The sequence below is a fragment of the Myxocyprinus asiaticus genome, chromosome 24, assembly GCF_019703515.2.
Source record: "Myxocyprinus asiaticus isolate MX2 ecotype Aquarium Trade chromosome 24, UBuf_Myxa_2, whole genome shotgun sequence".
In the NCBI taxonomy this organism is placed as follows: domain Eukaryota; kingdom Metazoa; phylum Chordata; class Actinopteri; order Cypriniformes; family Catostomidae; genus Myxocyprinus; species Myxocyprinus asiaticus.
In genome coordinates, this window is record NC_059367.1 from 24,496,397 (window position 1) to 24,517,667 (window position 21,271).

General features: G+C 35.5%; 1 protein-coding gene across 4 annotated transcripts in view; it reads left to right on the forward strand.

Annotated features, from left to right (window-relative positions):
• grid2 (glutamate receptor, ionotropic, delta 2) overlaps positions 1 to 21,271 on the forward strand; it is a 646,068-nt gene that overhangs the window by 603,874 nt on the left and 20,923 nt on the right. For all 4 annotated transcript variants that reach the window (XR_007892871.1, XR_007892870.1, XM_051653314.1 and 1 more), the window contains exon 14: positions 17,249 to 17,415. Coding sequence is in view for 2 of the 4 variants with exons in the window: in XM_051653314.1 (XP_051509274.1) it covers positions 17,249 to 17,415 (167 nt within the window). In the remaining 2 variants the exon portion in view is untranslated. The remainder of the gene's footprint in view (positions 1 to 17,248; positions 17,416 to 21,271) is intronic.

Below are 21,271 nucleotides of genomic sequence, written 5' to 3' on the forward strand. Positions count from 1 at the left end.
GAGCAATCTAGTCACTTTTACACATACAACCTTTAAAGAAAATTAACTGGAATTTTCTTTTTAGGAGTCATTTGTGAACTCACCCCATTTAGAAAATACCAGTAAATCCACCTGGCAATTTCCCTGTATGAGAAGTTGGAACATTACCTGAAAAGTAAAAAAAAAATGTCATCAAATTGGGCAGATAGTAAAATGACTAGTCGGAAGATATCAAACATGTTTGATATTTTAAAGCCAGCTATTGAGGAAACCTCACAGTGTATGTTGCTCCATAACTCAAATCTAAAGACATAGGGTGAGTGGTCAATGGAAATTTATTGTGGGAGGCCATGAAACTAGACCATGAAGAAATGGAGATGGTGAACAAGCCCTCAAAGTGGAGCATAACTTTTAATGTCATTCATCTCCAACTCATGTGACATTCTCTGTCTTGTAGACGTAGATCTGGTGCTACTTTACTCACTCACAAGGTGCATGGATAGAAACAACAGGAATGGAGCAGAGGAATCCAGCAGCACTTGCAGTGATAAACTTTATTGGACTATTGGACACACTTCCTGTTCCAGTTGCAGCCGGCACGCTGTACGAGAGTTTCTAGCTTGCTAGCTTGCTTAGCATTGCTTATTCTTAATCATATATGTTCATAATTTGATCCTTTGCCATTTTACCATGTGCTTCGGGTTTTTCAGCTTTTCTACTGTTTCAACAGTGTGTATTTTACCGCGCACACCCGTTTTCTCTCTTTTCTTCTTTTTTCGCTTGTCTACATTTCACATCTCGTCTGCGTGCAATTGTTTTCTCCACTGTGTTTTACATGGATTATTGCATCAATCTCAAACATCTGCTGATCAAGAACCACATCGAACCACATCGATCTGAAACCCTCGCCGCTCAAGAACAACCATAACAACAACAACAACAAACAATTGCGGTAAGTCATGTCATCCACTCATGTTATTTCTTCCTGCATTGCAAGCCACATGCTTACTATAGCTTCTTCCGTCAGCAGTGAAGAATTCACATGTGATAAATGTAAGGAATTAGTAAGGCTGATGGAGAAGCTTGATGAGTTAGAGATATGCATCCAAACGCTAGTGGAGGTCAGTGAGAAAGAGAAGCCGATAGATACGTATGTGGGTAGTACAGCGAGAAACACACACTCTTTGGTTCTGGCTGAAGATCCCCCACAGCAGGGCATTTGGGTGACATCTCGGCAGCATACTCGTAGGGCAAAGCGACACTACTCTCCCACTCCTGTTAGGATTTCCAATCGATTCTCCCCACTCAGTGATGCACCAACTAAGAATCATGTTGAAAGAGCCTTAATAATTGGTGATTCTATTGTAAGGAACGTGGAAATAGAGACTCCAGCCACTATTGTTTATTTCCGGGGCTCGAGCATCTGACATCAGATCAAATTTACAAGTGCTGGCTAATGCTAAACGTAGATTTTCTAAAATTGTTATTCATGTCAGCACAAACAATGTCCGGCTTTGCCAGTCGGTGATCACTAAAGATAATGTTAAAGATGTGTGTGAACTTGCAAAAACGATGTGAGACACTATAATATGCTCTGGCCCCCTCCCTGCTTATCGTGGTGATGAGGTTTATAGTAGATTGGTGTCACTGAATGGCTGGATGTCTGAGTGGTGTCCGGAGAATAGCATATTGTTTAGACAATTGGAAGAGTTTTTGGGGTAGACCTGACCTGCTAAATAGAGACGGACTCCATCCCTCTTGGGAAGGTGCCGCTCTCCTCTCTAGTAATTTGGCTCATAGTCTTAATAGTGATATATTTGACTAACTGGGGCCCAGGTCAGGAAGCAGACAAACTGGTTAATCCGAACATCTGCTAGCTGCCTTGAGACATCACACAGGTCACATAAAATACAACACATAGGGACTGTATCACCTAGATATCATATAGAGACTGTCTGTTCCCCGAACTACCAAACACAAATCCCTCACTAGATCATTTAGAAAAAATTGGATTAAGGTCAAACTTGAAAAAAGCAAATAAATGTAAATCATATAAAGGTAAGGCTACAAAACATTAGATCTCTTTCTACCAAAACACTGTTTGTAAAGGAAATTATTATAGATCTTAGTTTGGATGTGCTCTGTTTGACTGAAACCTAGCTTAAACCGGATGGATATATTAGTTTAAATAAATCTACTCCCCCAGGTTATTGTTATAAGCATGAGCCTCGTCTGAAGGGTCGAGGAGGAGGTGTTGCTACAGTTTACAGTGAAGTATTTGGTGTTACTCAGAGGACAGGATATCAGTTTAAGTCTTTTGAACTAATAATGCTTAATGGACCGCCAGATATAAATAAATAAAAAACTCATAGAAAATAAACACAACGATCCTAGGTGTTTATTCAGTACTGTGGCTAAATTAGTTAGGAATAAATCATCAACTGAACCAGATATTCCGTCACAGCACAATAGTAATGAATTTCTTTACTGATAAAATTGAAATCATCAGAAATAAAATTGGAAATATGCAATCAACTGTCACAGCACCTCAGAAAACAGTGTCTCATAATTTTCTTCATGAGCAACTTCAATCCTTCACTGTCATAGGTCATGAAGAGTTAACAAAACTTATAAAAAAAATCAAAAGCCACAACATGTATGTTAGATCCAATACCAACTAAGCTCTTAAAAGAGGTCCTTGTATTCTCAGAATCTCTTCTATTATTATCTCCTCAATATTCTTAGTACATGTCCCAAGAAACTTTAAAATGGCAGTTATCAAATCGCTTATTATGAAGCCATCGCTTGATCCTGAAGAATTGGCTAATTACAGACCGATTTAAAATCTACCATTTATGTTGAAAATACTAGAAAAGCTAGTGTCTTCCAACTATGTTCATTTCTACAGAGAAATAGTATATATGAACAATTTCAGTCAGGATTTAGGCCCCATAACAGTACAGAGACTGCACTTATCAGAGTTACAATGACTTGCTCTTATCATCTGATCATGGCTGCATTTCTCCTTTAGTGCTTTTAGATCTTAGTGCTGCCTTCGACACAATAGGTCACGACATTCTCTTGAATAGGCTGGAAAATTATGTTGGCATTAGTAGACTTGCATTAGCATGGTTTAGGTCCAATTTATCAGACCACTACCACTTTGTATGTGTAAACGAGGAATTGTCAAATCAAACAAAAGTTAAGTATGGAGTGCCACAGGGATCAGTTTTAGGGCCTTTGCTTTTCTCCTTATACATGCTTCCCCTGGGAGATATTATCTGGAATCATGGAAATTTCCACTGTTATGCCAATGATACCCAACTTTATATTTCTTCTAAACCCAAAGAACATTCACAATTCTCCAAATTAGCAGAGTGTATCAATGAAATCAAAGATTGGATGGCCAGAAATTTCCTTCTACTCGATTCCGACAAAACAGAGGTACTAATTATTGGACCAAAATCCTCTAAAAATAAGCCGCTAAAATATAATTTAACTCTCAATGGATGTACTGTTACGTCGTCTTCTACAGCGAAGAACTTGGGTGTTATATTCAATACCAATCTTTCCTTTGAAAAACACATTTCCAATGTTTGTAGAACAGCATTCTTCCACCTCAGGTATATTGCTAAGTTATGACACATGCTCTCTGTTGCTGATGCCGAAAAACTAATTAATGCATTCATGACCTCAAGACTATATGATTGTAATGCATTACTGGGAGGATGTCCAGCAAGATCAATAAATAAACTTAAATTGGTTCAAAATTCAGCTGCCAGAGTGCTGACTAGAACCAAGAAATATGATCATATTAGTCCCATTTTATCATCGTTACATTGGCTAACTGTTAAATTTCGCATTAATTTTAAAATAACTACATACAAAGTTTTGAATGGTCTAGCTCCACAGTACTTAAGTGACCTTCTGACATGCTACATTCCATCACGTTTATTATGATCACAAAATTCTAGCTTGTTAATAGTTCCTAGAATATCAAAATCCATAAAAGGAGGTAGATCCTTTTTCTATTTGGCTCCTAAACTATGGAATGGTCTCCCTAAAACTGTTCGGGACGCAGACACACTCACTCAGTTTAAGTCTAGACTAAAGACTCATCTATTTACCCAGGCATACACCTAATTTATCCTTCAACTCACAATTAGGCTGTTTTAGATAGGTCAGCCAGAACCAGAAACATCTATCATGATCTGTAACTCTGCATAAAATTTAATAGCATCTACAATAATATTATTCTATTTGTTTCCATGTCTCAACCTTGGGATTCATATCCCGAGGTTACCAGAGCTGGCCAGATCAAGCTCCATTCCTGCTTGGTGTCGGACTCCACTGCTATGGGTCTCTGAGTGATGATGACTAAATGCAGCTGGTGCTAGCCAGATATCAATTCAGTCTTGTACGATGGACTTGAGAGGATGAACTGATGCCAACTCCAACTGTAAGACATCAGATACTTCATATGCCACTGCCTGAACCTTGGTTTTAGGATGGACCCCACAGAACCTCACCGAAATGACCTGCCGGTTGAACTGCGATGCACCACATTGATATCTGCCTGCATCACCTTTGCCTATTGATGGACTACACTCTTGAAATGGAATACATAGGCAATCAATTAATTGCTAACAAAAGCCTTCATCAGCCAACTAACAAAGGACAATGCATCTATGTGAACTTCTGCAGTTAATCCAGGATGGACTTCAAAGACATTAGTTATTAATCTTACAGTTCATAACAGTCTTTATATTTAACATTGGACCTTAACACTTACTTAGTTTACAAATTTTAAACCATGACTTGCACTGCACACAAATAACTATTATTGGCATTATATTCATGTTGTTTGGCCAGAGGGGAACTGGCACCCACAGTGAGCCTGGTTTCTCCCAAGGTTGTTTTTCTCCATTAACCAACATCTTATGGAGTTTTGTGTTCCTTGCCACAGTCGCCTTCAGCTTGCTCACAGGGGTTCTAAATACAATTATTATTTATTGATTTTACACAATTTACAATCATATTTAATCAAACTACACAATGATCACTCTAAGACTTTATAGCTATTACAGTTTCGTTTTTTTGTTAATGCATGATTAGCTGTAAAGTAGCTTTGAAACAATGTGTGTTGTGAAAAGCGCTATACAAATAAAAATGACTTGACTTTAAAATAAATAACACAAACCAACACATTTTAGCATGTAGACCTTCATCAGGGTTAAGATAAAATACAAGATAAACACATTTAAAACAACTTTGACCAGTGAAAGCACACTTAAACAACCAATCATAATGGGCTCTGGAATTGAATCCAGCTGAAGCATACCTACTAATTTTAAAGTTAATTAGGGACGTGCATTACCACAATCATTCAATCAGACAGACACTCAACTAATTAAAGTATCAGAATGGTGTTTCAAATAGATCACACTTCACAAGCACACCTCACAAATGACAATATTATATATATATATATATATATATATATATATATATATATATATATATATATATATATATATATATATATATATATATAAATCTTAACACAATTTTTCAACAAACATAAAAACATCGAAAATCATAAACATAAGAACCATAATAATTACAAAAACTCCAAAGAAAAATCCTCATTCACCCCCCTTGGAAATACACTTTTAAAGTAAAAAATCAAAAATGCTTCTCTTTTTTTCTTCACAAGGTCAATATCCCCACCTCTCGTACTAGTTTTATATGTTCAGTACCCAAAAAGAACTTCCTCAAAGACATCATCTGTCATCAACCTAAGTCAGGTAGAGATGACACCTGAACAGACTTCTGTGTTGGAATTGGGACTTTCTTTTGTTCCTACCCCATCTGTAAGTAATTTTGAACTATTTTTAGATTTACAGAGATTTTTTAGAAATATTCGTAGGAAAGAATTTTCTATGGACTCAAAGACTGATAAATGTCAAATAGATTTTATATAAAAAGTACTTTCATTCCACCAAAAATTAGAAGTCATTCAATTCAGACTAACAGAATTGGAATTTGATCTATTTTTAAAGAAACGTAGATTTGTCTACATTAAGAACAAATCAGCAGAACAACAGAATGCATTGTCTGAACTTGAGCATAATAGTGAAACTGTCATTAAAGCAGCAGATAAAGGGGGTGTTATTGTTGTTATGGACAAAGTTAAATATGATTTTGAAGTATTTGTATTAACAATTGTTTTTTGTTTTTGTTTGTTTGTTTTTTTGATAAACAAAAATTTGATCTTACCAAAAAGTTCACTAATGAGTTAAGATGTCTTCTTGAGGAAGGTGTCTACAATGGTAATATATCACAAAAATAATCACAAGTTCTACGTAATGGATTTCCTTTTTTATATTTCCTTCCTAAAATTTTTTTTTTTTTTTTTTTTGACAACTCTCCAGGCAGACCTATTGTTTCTGGTGTGGGAAGCCTTACAGAAAGAATATCTAGTTTTCTGGATCATCACATAAAATATTTTGTTTCTAATTTATGATCATATATTAAAGATAGTACCCATTTTTTACTGTTTCTCAAAAGTCTTCCAACCCTTAATCAAGAGGTTCTGTTATGTACCCTTAACACTGAATCATTATACACCAACATTGACCATCAACGTGGCCTTGATACATTGGAATATTATTTGAATAGTAGAACAATACAAAAACCTTCTACTATATTTCTAGTCAATCTGGCCACTTTTGTCTTAAAAAAAGAACTTCTTTTTTGATGACACTCCATACCTTCAGGTCTCTGGGACTGCAGTGGGCACTAAAATAGCCCCACATTTGCACATCTTTTTGTAGGGAAACTAGAAGAGATGGTACTATATGATGCACAAATAAATACTTTCTTTTCACATATCATCTCTTGGAAGCGTTATATTGATGCCGTTTTCTTATTATGGGAAGGTCCATTTATTACTCTTTTGGATTTTATTCAGCTCTTAAATGTGAATTTTTCTGGACTGACATTTTCCTTGAATTACAGCACTGATAAAATATATTTTCTAGATATAAATGTTAAAAGGAAAGATTTAGGACTAACCTCTTCATTATATACTAAACCTGCAGATACGAATACACTGTTACATGCAGATAGTTTTCATCCCATCTCTTTAAAGAAAAGCCTACCAATCAGTCAATTAACTAGACTGAAGAGAATCTGTGAGGACAAAGGTGACTTTGAGAAAGAAAAAAAGAACATGTTATCCAAATTTAAAGAACAAAATTATAAGGTAGATTGTTCACATAATGTTGTTAAAAACAAAACAGAATCATAAAGTTGGGAAATGTATTTAGCTCCTAAAAAACATCTAGACCCAACACGGACTTGATTTTTTTGTACTACTTATACTCCAAAAACTATTGGTAACACTTTAGAATAATGGTCCATCATTAATAGGTAATTATGCAGGAATTAATACAGGATTAATGAGTAGTACTACATTAACACTTTAGTTACTAATATTAACTAATATGGAAACATGATTAACCATTCAGTATGTAATAGTGAACTGACGACTGAGGTAGTTCACTGTTAGGTAATCAATAATTACTAAATTTGATCTGCCTCATTGAGAACTATCTACTAACTATGGCTAATTTAAAATAACTACTAATTAATTACTAATCAAAACATGTCCCCCTCAATGTCTATGGTGGTTATGGCCATGATCACAGTTAGCTTACCTTACAGAAATACAGGGATGTATGTGCCCAACCTGTGTATTCCTTGGGATGTTTCTTCTGTTCATTAAAAAATAATTAAATTCTGCATGTTTGATATTGCTGAAGGTCTTTTTTTAAATAATCCTGGTAACCCATAATTAATCAAGTGTTACCACATAAGTATGAAGGAATTACTAATGATCTGGACCATTATTCTGAAGTGAGGGACATGGTAACACATTATTAATTAATCAGATCTTACTGTTTCCTTCCTTGGGAGTTAAAGATTATCTGGACCATTATTCTAAAGTGAAAACACATAAACCATTAATAGAAACTGAGGTGTTACTTGTCAGTTAGTAATGAATACTGAAGTGTTTGCTCCTACATTTTATTCATTTAATAAAACAGGACAAACAAACATTCACAGACATTAAAAAAAAAAAAAAAATTCTTGCATTGAATTATGAATAATTGAATTATGAATCATTGAAAAAACTGAACATAATTGCATAGGCTACAAACCTTTAGCAGGATAATGCTTTTAATTGCTGGTGCTCACGGTTACTACATGTTTTAAAAGTCTTATATCTTAACATAAAGTAAAATAATAAAATGATGTGTCTATAGGACAAGTGTGTTGATCTCCACAAGACTTCAACAGAAAACGGAGAGAAAAACAGCGTGCAGCACGAGGCCGATTCCACGTGTGTACTTCCACCCTAGATAGCCCACTCTGTAAATGCGTACAGTTTTTATCAAATTAATTTGACATGTTTCCTCCTTTGCCTATGTTCAATATGAACAGAACAGAAAGTATGTTAATGTTTACCACGTGCAGGCGGATCGACGGGAGGGCAGAGCAAAATCGCACTCGCTCTTCTTTCTGTTTCAATGCGAGCATTGAATATGGCGAACCCTGATTGGATTAGAAGTTTAATGGACGTGACACTTTTTTTCATTGGATCCATTAAAATAATAGATCAAGGATTGTTATTTACTGCAGTAATGTTTTTTTAATTATTATTTGGAAATTATTTTTTTATTATTTTATATTTTTTTGAAATTGTTTTGGACTGTTTTGGTTTGTGAACGGCAATTGGTCTGTGATCTGTGCAAGTTTCTTTTGTAAACAATGACGTGCTTCCTGCCTCCTCCTCCATGTGACGCGTGAACTTACCATGCTTATGACATCCCTCCCATGAGCACGCGTCACAGAGATGTGCGGAAGTGAACATTTGTAGTTAAAAAGTATATAAGTATTTTTTTGTTTCTAAAAATAATCAATCGTTTGGGTTCAGAAGAATTTTATTTGTCAACTGGAGTCATGTGGATTATTTTGATGCACCCTAAATATGCATTTTGGACTGTCAAAAAATGGAGTACATTCACTTGCATTGTTTAAAAGAGGAGGCCTGAAATGAAATCCTAAAAATCTTAAATTCTGTTTCGATGAAGAAAGAAATTCAGATACTTCTTGGATGGCCTGAGGGTGAGTAAATTATCAGCAAATTTTCATTTTTTGGGTGAACTATTCCTTTAAGTTACTCAGAAGGAAAAAAAAGGCAATTTACATCAAATTAAACACTTCTTGTAAGATTAACCTACAGTATCTATGAATAAAAAATTCATTTTAAAAATGTTTTGTAAACTTTTGTGTTTATTCAAGTGTGTATTCCTTAATTAATAATGCGTTACCATGACCCTTGCTTTAAAATAATTAGTAATTCCTTTCGTGTTTATGTGGTAACACTTTACTCATTATTTATGGGTTACCAGAATTATTTGAAAAAGACCTTAAGCAATATCAAACCTGCTGAAGTTAATAATTTGTAATGAACAGAGATATCCAAGGAATACACATGTTGGGCACATACATCTGTAAGCTGACTATGATACTCTACCAGAACAGTAGCCATGATTTAAAGAGATGTTACATTCATAAATTAATTCCCACAAAGAACAAATGTGAGGCACATGTTTCTCTGAAGGCGCATTTCATGATCAAGTTCACAATAAAAACATAATCATTCACATTTTAGACACTGTTCATGTTTTGATTAGTAATTAATAAGTAGTTATTTTATTCTCAGTGAGGAAAATCAAATTCAGTAATTAGTGATTACCTAACAGTGAACTACCCCAGTCATCAGTTCACTATTACTTACTGATTGGTTAATCATGTTTCCATATTAGTAAATAGTAGTAACTTAAGTGTTAATGTAGTACTACTCATTAATCCTGTATTAAGTCCTGCATAATTACCTATTAATGATGGACCATTATTCTAAAGTGTTACCAAACTATTAATTTTAGAGATGTGATACAAAAACACTGGTATGTCCTTCAAAGTGATTTGACTTTGAAGGATACATTCAAAAATATACCACTGGTTACTTACAAAAGGGCCAAAAACATAAAAAATAGAATCGTTAAAGCCTGTCCATTAAAAGAAGCTTGATTAAATACTCTTACAGGACAAATTCCAACAGGTAACTTTAAATGTGGCAATTGTACTAACTGTAAATTTACCAAAAATCTGAAATTCTTCAATCATCCTATAAATGATAATTGTATAGACATAAAAAGTTTAATAACATGCAAAACTAGAAATGTGATCTACATTATTCAGTGTCATTCAACTCGCCCATTAGGACCGAATGACAGAACATAGAAGCACAATAAAAAGGAATGATAAAAACAGTCCCATTGCAAGGTACTTATGAATTCAATCATCCTTTTTCTTTTTGGATATTGAACATATAAAACTAGTACGAGAGGTAGGGATATTGACCTTGTGAGGAAAAAGTGTTTATCGGAGTGAATTTAAAAAGTTTAAAAGTGTATTTCCAAAGGGGGTGAATGAGGATTTTCTTTTTTTGTAATAAGAACATTTTTGTAATAATTTTTATAATTATGATGGTTCTTGTGTTGATGATTTTTGATGTTTTTATGTTTGTTGAAAAATTGTGTAAAGATTTATATATATATATATATATATATATATATATATATATATATATAATATTGTCATTTGTGAGGTGTGCTTGTGAAGTGTGGTCTATTTGAAACACCATTCTGATACTTTAATTAGTTGAGTGTCTGTCTGATTGAATGATTGTGGTAATGCACGTCCCTAATTAACTTTAAAATTAGTAGGTATGCTTCAGCTGGATTCAATTCCAGAGCCCAATATGATTGGTAGTTTAAGTGTGCTTTCATTGGTCAAAGTTGTTTTAAATGTGTTTGTCTTGTATTTTTATCTTAACCCTGATGAAGGCCTACGTGCTGAAATGCGTTGGTTTGTGTTATTTATTTTAAAGTCCAGTATAGAGACCTGTGTAGAGATACTGATTTAAGAAGCATTTGGAGTGGTCTCTTAATTTTTTCCAGAGCTGTATATATATGTGCATGTATGTGATTTTTTCCGAAGTTTGAGTCCACTTGTGAAAATGTTTCTATTTTGCATTTTTCTAATTTAATCATTTATTTTTTTATTACAAATGATATTATGAGCATAACAGTTTGAGTGAAAACCCGATGATTATGATATAATCCTGCATGTGAATTTTCACAGAGCATCTTAAATGCTTTAATGAAAGAAAACCTGTCCTTCTGTAGGCTACTAAATGAGTTACAGTTAATGTCACAAATTTGCTTATTTGATTACTGATCACGAAATTTTGTGCAACCTTAAATATTTCTTATATTATGTCACACTACATTTTCAAAATCACACAGAGGGGTAATTACTAGCGCGCAAGCAACAGCGAGAGTGGAGCAGGCTATTTTACTTGTATGAAGTTTTTTTGCACCTGTTTTCCAATCTACATCTTGATGTAATCCTTCCTCATGATCACGCAGCATGTTTTCATCAGCTGAATCGGAGACTAAACATTATTAAAGTGCGAGGAGGCTTGCGCTGCGTGCAAGCCATTCGCACATCACAAGCTGATCAACTATTTAGCCATTTTCGGTGAATCATACCTACAAAATCCTAAAACTTTATTTCCAGGTTTAATTTATATTTTGATTAGACTCAGATTTTTATGTTTTCTCTTTTAATCTTTTAATGTAATTTTGAGTGTGACTGGTTAAAGGAGGGTGTAAATGTTGCTGGGTTGGAAATCTCAAGGATTCATAGTAGTGTTTTCCTTATTACATCATGTGTTGTTCTGAAAGCATTAAGAAACTAATGAAACACGGAATGTAGGCTGTCATCCGCACAGCCTGACCAAAGCGAAGTGGGCGCATTTACTCGCGTGATTAACACTGCCAGCTCGTGATGTGCTAATGGCTTGCACACACTACATGAGTTTGTTGGGTATACTGCAGTCTCATCACATTTTAACTTTTGTTTAGTCTCCCATTCAGCTCATGAAAACATTTTGTGTGATCATGAGGAAGGATTACATCAAAATGTAGAGTGGAATGCAGGTGCGGAATTTCATCTAAATAAAATAGTCTACTCCTCTCATGCTGTTGCTGGTGTGCCAGTGATTACCCCTTTGTGCCATAGGTTGCCGACCCCTGCCTTAGACAATGATGGAGCAGACTGATCGCACTGTGAATTTGGCTTGCAGAATACTTCTGAAATTTAATCCACTGACCCCAGTGGCCAAAGCTGGAAGTGTTGTTAAACATACAGGCATGTAAGCTCCAGTTTTGAGGTGAAATGTCCACAGTGTCACCAAAACAGAGTTGTATATTTAGTTGTAAATTAAGTAATACAGTCAACAGCAATGCGTATTCTATTAACCATACACCAATACCCAATCCCCAACCCTAAACCTAACTGTCAGTGGAGGGGAAAAAATCATTTTAGAGCAAAAATACAACCTCTGAATTGGATTCATCATTGTTAATGTGAATGCAATTACTTCCTGGTTTCCATGGGACCAGAACTCGTGACTCGAAAGTTGTTTGAGCAACGCGCTATTGGTAGCACCTGGGGAGAAGATGATTGCATTTGAACTAATGCAAAAATGTCTGATGGTGGATAGTGCTTGTAAGTAATTCAGCAGAATGGGTTTAATTTCAGGGTACATGAACATTTGACAGGATAAATTCAAATAGCTGCTTTACTGCTGTTCTAAGGACATTGTTGACATAGTATTTCTTTATCTTCTGTTCTTTTAAAATTAAATATGTGTTTACATTAAGAAGGCATAGCAATATCCGTGTGTTCATAATTCTCTCCGATAACTGAGTGAGATAAAATAAGCTCATTTCCTTGTCAAAATTATGCAGCTGTGTCCTTTTGAAAGTTATTGATTTCATAAAAGCTTTGATTCATTCCAGACTATAGGGCGTACTTCTCACACTTATCAGAGGAATCCTGCTGTTTTTATAGAGTAATGCCATTTTCCTTAGGCAATGGAACCATGAGAGCGTTGCAAACACTGCATTAAAGCATGCTTGAATTCGGCGTTTGCACTTGATGCCCTGTTGTCTTCACAGCTTTGGTGTTGTGAATATGAATTTCATGAGGGCATATGCTTGATAACTCCTAGAAACAATGTACTGATTAGGATGCACTGAGCATTATTTATTATATGGAAAATGGCTTGAAATAATTACCTTGGCACAATTAAGCTCACAGCCTCGATTGCAATGACTAGGGGGATGCAACACTCTGAGACATGCTTTACTTTCTGTTATGTGCCCTGGGTCAAGAAGCATCTCTCTCTCACACACTTTCTCTCTCATCCTTTATGACGCCTCCACTTTGTGCTATATTTCTTCCCTGTATGCAGGCCTCATCGTCTGTCACATTCCCATTATCATACAGTTGTGGCAACTGTACCACCTTAATATTTCTGTCTGCTCGGCTCTCTGAGTTCAGTTGAATTAGAATCAATAAAACAGGCCTCCGGTGTGGAAAAACACGCTCCATTCTGTTTTTCCTTCTCAATTTAGTGTTCTTGTGCTGTGGCAAGATCTACTGTGATTTGTTTTGTGTGCCTGTCAAAACGCATACATGATGTTGTTTGCGTGTGTGTGTGTGTGTGTGTGTGTGTGTGTGTGTGTGTGTGTGTGTGTGCGTGTGTGTAGGTAGGTGTTTGAGCTTCCCAATTGAGATTTAGTGAAGATAAAGTATAAAATACCTCCAAGAAAGTTTAACCAACTTGAATTACACAAAATCCATTATTGATATAATCACCAATCAACATAAAAAAAATTAAAGGTATAGTTAAAAAAAATAAAAAAAACATCATCATTTGCTCACCCTAATGTTGTTCCAAACCTGAATAACTATATTTCTGTTGTGGAACACAAAAGGACATGTTATGCAACATGAGAGTGAGCTAATGAGGACATAATTAAATTTTTGGGTGAATTACCCCTTAAATTCAGTAATCAGTAATTGAGAGAGCACCCTATGAGGTGTGTTATAGACACATTTATAAAGCACCATGAGCATGCAATGTAGTTGCAAACAAGCACCCTAGTAAATTAAATAATCAGTTGCAGCCTGCGGTGCAGATGTCGGTTTGCTTTACATCTGTAAGCTGTGAAGTTGCATCTGCATTCGTTGCAGTGGAATGACTTGCTCTCCTTATCAAAATAAACTCCTAATGAGAGTTTGTTTAATATTCTCAGTGTTTTTAAAGGCCTGGAGCCACTCCCAACCTATATCAGCCATATCACCCTGTAGCTCAAGACGGTTGCCCACTGAAGCTAAGCAGGGTTGAGCCTGGTCAGTACCTAAATGGGAGACCTCCTGGGGAAACAAATGTTGCTGCTGGAAGTGGTATTAGGGAGGCCAGCAGGGGGTGCTCACCCTGTGATATGTGTGGGTCCCAATGCCCCAGTGTAGTGATGGGGACACTATACTGTAAAAAGGCACTGTCCTTAGGATGAGATGTTAAACCGAGGTCCTGACACTCTGTGGTCACTAAAAATCTTACGGCACTTTTTGTAAAGAGTAGGAGTGTAACCCTGGTGTCCTGGCTAAATTCCCCCCATTAGCCCTTTTCAATCATGGCCTCCTATTAATCCCCTTCCATTAATTGGCTCTATAACTCTGTTCTCTCCTCTCCACCAATAGCTGGTGTGTGGTGACCATACTGGTGCACTATGGCTGCTGTTGCATTATTCATGTAGATGCTGCACACTGGTGGTGGTGGCTGTTCACTAGGGTTGAGCATTTTGGTCATTTTGTCTACTCAAGTACTTGGACTAATTACTTGAGTACTCGTCGAGTACTTGAGGGGAAATGACATGTTCATAACTTTATATATAATAACATGTCTAACAAACGTCTATAGCTGCTGCATTGTGTCTTGTTGTTCCAGTGTATTATCTATTCATCATTATAGGCTGTTATAAAATAAAATGTTACAAAATGTACAAAAGATTGCATAATCAAAATGTAATGCATCATATTTTGTCATTATGTGAAGATTCACTGCCCAGCTCAGAAAGAATGTGCACAATGCACATCTGTCTGTTCTTCCTTCAGGTTACCGTAGTAATCTTTGTTAGCACGCATCAGTTTTTTTAGTGACTGTCTGAACCGTCTATTTTCAAATTGCATTTGGCTTATCAGGAGACGCCATAACCATTGCGTTTTTAATTTGCGTGTTAAGTTGAAGTTCAGTTTTGAAGAGGTTGCATTCTGTTCCATTTAGCTGCGCTGTCAAAGTGTTTGAAACACTCGCCTGCTGTATATGCATTGCTTCAGCGCATTGAGTCCACTGCCGTACTGCCTGGTGTGTGTGTGCGTGTGTGCGTGTGTGTGTGTGCATGCGTGCGTCCAAGTGTTCGCTCTTGTGGGGAAAGCCTCGATTCTCCGTATTGTGTTTGCTGTGATTCATGAAGCATTCCATTCAACTCGGAGAGTCGGAATTTCCACCTTTCATACAATGGAATGACACTTTATATCAGACATCTAACTTAGAAACTCGTGTGGAAATCTTCATTCATTTCGTCGAGATGCAGGGGCGTGTAACATCACGCAAACATGACGCCACCCAGGGCAGGGAGGTTTACGGTCAGTGACAAAAGTTCACTTTTATTAAATAATGTCCATTAACGAGCCAAAGTTCTTACATTAAATGATAATAAAACATGTTTAGCAAACGTTTTGCAGAGACAGGTGTTCAAAACACGGTTAATTACACTCTCTTTTGATTATCGTAACAATAGCATTGCAGCGTCGTATATCAGTTTGGTTGCTATGAGAGGTCTCTGGTAATCAGTGTACCCCTCAAAATCACAACGTGATCAATCTCAAAATTAAAAATAAGCTTCCTCTTTGATATGTTTGTGTTTAGTTGTCAGGTAATTGTCACTGGATTTCGAATTAAGTGAAAAGTCACATCATGCATGATCACTATCGATCATTGCTGCCACGTCCAAGTACCCGAGTACTCGTGCCCATCCCTGCTGTTCACCATGTAAAGTGCTTTGAGTGTAGTGTCAGAAAAGCGCTATATAAATGTAACATTCATTCATTCGTTCATTTATCTTTGTACATTAGCAGACTGATCTGTAGTTATACACTATGTCTGGTAAGCTGTTTGGCGTAAATAAGCTGTTTACATTTAATAGCGAATTTCTCTGAAGCCGTCTCTCTGATCTCGCTCTGTCCTGGTGCAGACCATTTTGAGATGCCTGAAAATTTAATGGGCAGACTAATAAATGTCGACTACCAAATAAACATGAATGTGCATATTTTTGTAACAACAAATAACCGTATCTTGGTATGAAGTCATTTAAAAATGTGTTCTTCAAATGGTGGACTGCAGAGTGACTTCACTTTAGTGCAGCTCAAATTAAAATGAAATCTCTCTGGTTTCCATTAAAAGCCCATTGATTTTTACATAAGACTTTCTTAGCCTTGAAATGTTCACTCAGAGGGTATAGGCCATCTTTCACTTGACTTGTTCTTGGATATTGGAAATGAATGCCCTTTTCTTTTCTTTTTTTTTTTTTTTCTTTTTTTATACACTTACACATTTTTTTTTTTTTTTGACTATGTAGGTGTACACTCAGTGTTAATAAACTTGGGCCTTTCATAGAATTTAATTCTTTCGTAGAGCTAAAGATAAAAGTCTGGAGACATTGGAGTGTTTCTTTTCACTAAAATAGGAGGAGAGATTGTATTTAGTGGTCTGTCTTGTAGGCTGAATGCAATAGGCTTTTCTGCAGTTTCGCCAGTAGTAAATTTGAGGTGCAGTACAATGAAACTGCAAACTACGTAGAAAGAAGATGCAAAAAGTGTTTGTTCATACTGTTGCTTCTCATCCTTACCTGATAAACAATTAACGGTAAAAGGGTTTAGGGCCCTGCTGTAATATTAAATTGATGCATACTTGTTTTTTGTTTTTTTACAGCACAGTTTTATGTAGACTAGCCATTTTTACCAATATGCTCAGCACCTGGTCACATTATTTAAGGACAGTTGGTTCTTGCCTGATTTGGTTTTGAATTCATGGTCCTCATATGCCTCTCTGCCAGCCTGTTTTTCTTTGAACATGAGAACCATTCTCTCTCTTTAAATACTCCTGTTCTTTTGTGTAAATTCGTGTGTGTGTTTGTGTGTGTTTTTCTCACCCTCTTAGGTGAAGTACGGGCGTTTTGCATTTGTGTGGGATGCAGCTGTGCTGGAGTATATGGCCATTAATGATGAGGACTGCTCGCTTTACACTGTGAGCAACAATGTGGCAGACAGGGGCTATGGCATCGCGATGCAGCATGGCAGTCCCTATAGGGACATCTTCTCACAAAGGTACTGTATATTAAACACTTTTATTATCCATATGTAGCTGTCCATCTCAGGGGTCCTGCTGGTCCACCAGTGATGATTACTGAGAGGAATGTTCAATCGGTTTGCTGTGTGCAGGTTACTATGGCACAAGTGGAAGCTGCAGGTTTTCTGTGAAACCAAAACTGCTTTTTGTTAATTTACAGGAATTGATTCACAGAATTTTAATTAGAGCTTTGGGGGTCTGAAAGTCTGCAACCACATTCAAAATTCCACATTCAAAATCTAATTTAAACCTGTAAATAATCTTAAAGTTTTAGAAATTTGAAAAAATGTAAAACAAGAAACGTTACAACATAAAATTAATAGGAAATGTTAACGACTCTGCATTGTTTCTAGGTCACTAATCAAATAAGCACATTTATGACACTGGCCATGTTAACTCTTTTGTACAAAACAGATTTCCTTGCTTCAACTGAAACATACAAGATGCTCTTTTGAACATTCTCAAATATTAGATAAGACACAAACTTGTTCAACTCAAATTTGTATGCATTTAACATGCAATATGTGATAAAAAAAAAAAAAAAGGTAAAAAAAGCGTGTGCTGCGAAATAACACAAAAACAACATGTCCATCCTTTGCCTTGTGCAGGGTTGAACGATCAATTGTAATAAAATCTAAATCAAGATATGACCATGTGCAATTATTAAACCGATGTGATTTAATTAAACAGGCTGCATGCGCTGCTCATGTGCAGCTCTGTTCTGAGCACACCAAGCTCATGATACAATAATTTCACAGTGGTTGTGTGCTCGCTTCACAAATTTAATTTCATGCACAGAATAGCAGGTGCACTGTGTTCAATTCGTTTTTTTTTTTTTTTCACTGAACGCGTTATATTTATGGCACACCAAATTCACTTTAATTGGCCCCTACAAGTTGAAACAACCCTGTGACACTAGGTTTTTGTTGACAGAAGAGGAGATGAGAGCATTTCACCATATTTGGAATAAGGCGCTCATTCAAAAGCTATTGTTAACGCAACCACACAGATAGTTCCTGCAGTTTTACGCCAAAAGAGGTTTTAGCCAGACCCCATAGCAAAAGTAATATTTCTGTAAAGATTCGTAACTTGTATGTGACAAGTTTATTTAATAATAAATAATTAGCGCTGTCAGAATTAATGCTTTAACACATGCGATTAATTTAAAAAGTTTAACGTGTTAATTTTTCTTAATCGCGATTAACGCATTTACCGTTAATACAGCATAAACACAGGTGTGAAGGGCAGAACTTTTGTAATGCACAGTGCCAGAGCCCTTCAACCAAGGCAAGCCTACAAGCTTAGCATAAAATAGCATAACGCGGCGGTCCCATAGACATTTTATGTGCGGTGCTGTCGTAACACGCAAGTTGACTGTTACACTCTCTCCTATGATAGAACCGTGGAGGTTATCTCTAAATAAAAGTACCTCTGACAGCGCTTCCCTGTCAGTGATACAATTATGGAGAAAGGACCTCTTAACACTATTTGATGTACAAAAGAAACCCAGTTGGGACTTGTGATAGAAATCAAGTATTTTTCAGACTATGTAAGGCATGTTTTAATTACCACAGAAGTACAACAAATCTTAACTATTACCAAAACAAAGAATGAGACATTTTTGTTTGCAATCGCTTTTCATGGTGAGTTCAAAGTGGCGCTCGATGCTGGCATTGCAACCCTGACGCAGCTTTACGATTGTTGTAACAAAGCGGATAGCCACAGTCTACTGGCAAATTAATATTGTGGAGGATGATAGTTTAAGGAATTTAATGCCCATTGCAATGAATATTCAACCTATGTGGGGACTAGTTTTTCATTTAGTCAAACTCTCAGTTAGACTTTGGGAAACGTTTAATGTTACTTGAATTGGTTCTATTTTATAGCATTGTCTTTATACTGTGGAGGGCTTTGTTTGGTAAATGTTATTAAAGCATTATATTGCTATATATTGTTTTGTTTTCTTTCCTAAGATGGAAATAAATTAAATTTGACAAGAAAAGTCATATATAATGTCAAATTTCTGCACTTTTAAAATCTGTGATTAATCGCGATTAAAAAAAAATATCGACTGACCATGCTATAAATATGAATTTTTTAATCTATTTCTGTTTAATGTATTTCTGTGAGTTCTTATTGTAGTAAACATTTGCAACACAGTTATTAAATAAATTTATGGTAATTCAATTGAATTGTTTTTTAATATTATATTAAATACATTTAAACAATAAAACGTTACAAATATATTATATATTCCTCAGCCCTCTCGTGAATAAGCATATCACTGCTTAAAGGAAGCAATTATTTATAGTTAAAAAGTACTTAAATATTTATATTTTTCACACCAAAAGTGATAGTATCGCTTTATAAGACATTAATATAACCACTGGAGTCGTATGGACAGTGTTGGGAGGGTTACTTTTGAAATTTATTCCACTACAGATAACAGAATACATGCTGTAAAATGTCATTTGTAACGTATTCCATTAGATTACTCAAGGTCAGTAATGTATTCCATTAGATTACTCAAGGTCAGTAACATATTCTAAATACTTTGGATTACTTCTTCAGCACTGGTAGATTTTTTCACTTGTTTTGACTATAAAAACTCTGCCAGAACAGTAAGACAAAATACACATGTTAAAAATACATTCTCTGAAAAACCTAAATATCTTATACAGTGTTGTTTCTAAAACAAGATAAATCTAATTGATCTTGTTTTAATAATTTTTAGATATTTTTACAGGAAAACAATACAAAAATTATTATCAAGAATATGATTTTTGCCCTAATAACAAAGGTCTTACTAGAAAAATAGAAATTACGATCCAACGTGAATTTTCTTGATAAAAGAATATGATTGTGCCTGGTATACTTCTCTGTCTGCTCATATGAATGTAACACATCATAAGAAAGTGTTTCACCTCTGTTCAAATGCACTTCGGATCGCATCATTTATATGTATAAATGTTTGCCATCTGAAAGGACTAAATATTAAATGAAACAAATGACAATAAATTGCAAAGTAATCTCTTCAGTAATCAAAATACTTTTTGAATGTAACTGTATTCTAATTACCAATGATTTAAATTGTAACTGTAGTGGAATACAGTTACTTATATTTTGTATTTTATATACGTAATCCTGTTACATGTATTCTGTTACTCCCAAACCCTGCGTATGGATGACGTTAATGCTGATTGTCTGTGCTTTTTGGAGCATCAAAAATTTTGTTACCATCCACATCCATTATAAGGACCTTCTGAGCTGAAATATTTTTCTATTTTTCTTCAAATGTGTTCTGCTAAAGAAAGCAAGACATATAAATACAGAATGGTATTTTTGGGTGAACTATCCCTTTAGGAGTTAGAAAGGCAGAAACAACACCATATTAGGCTCAGATTTTATCTGGGATTACTCCATTACTTTAATTATTAATAGGTTTTGTATCTGGGATTTTAAAAATATGTATATATATTTTGTGCTGAGCAGTGGTGGCCTGAAACACACTGGTGGTGTGTGGTCCTTATTAAAGTAAACATGCTATTAATTGACAGGTAGATATCATCTTTTTCCATTATTGTTGTAACTTTTATTTTTTTTTTTTTAATGTACAAAACATTTATTGCTTCTGGGTTCCCCCCAGCCCCCCCCCCCCCCCCCCCCCCATGATCTGTCACTGAAAATGACAGCAAAATTCTGCACCTCCAGATTAGGACATACTGATTTGCAAAATCATACACCTTTATAAGTTTTGTGCATTCACAAAATGCAAGGATTTTTGTGTGTTTGCTGGTATTCAAGAAAATCTGCTTGCCAATTTACAGTATTAGT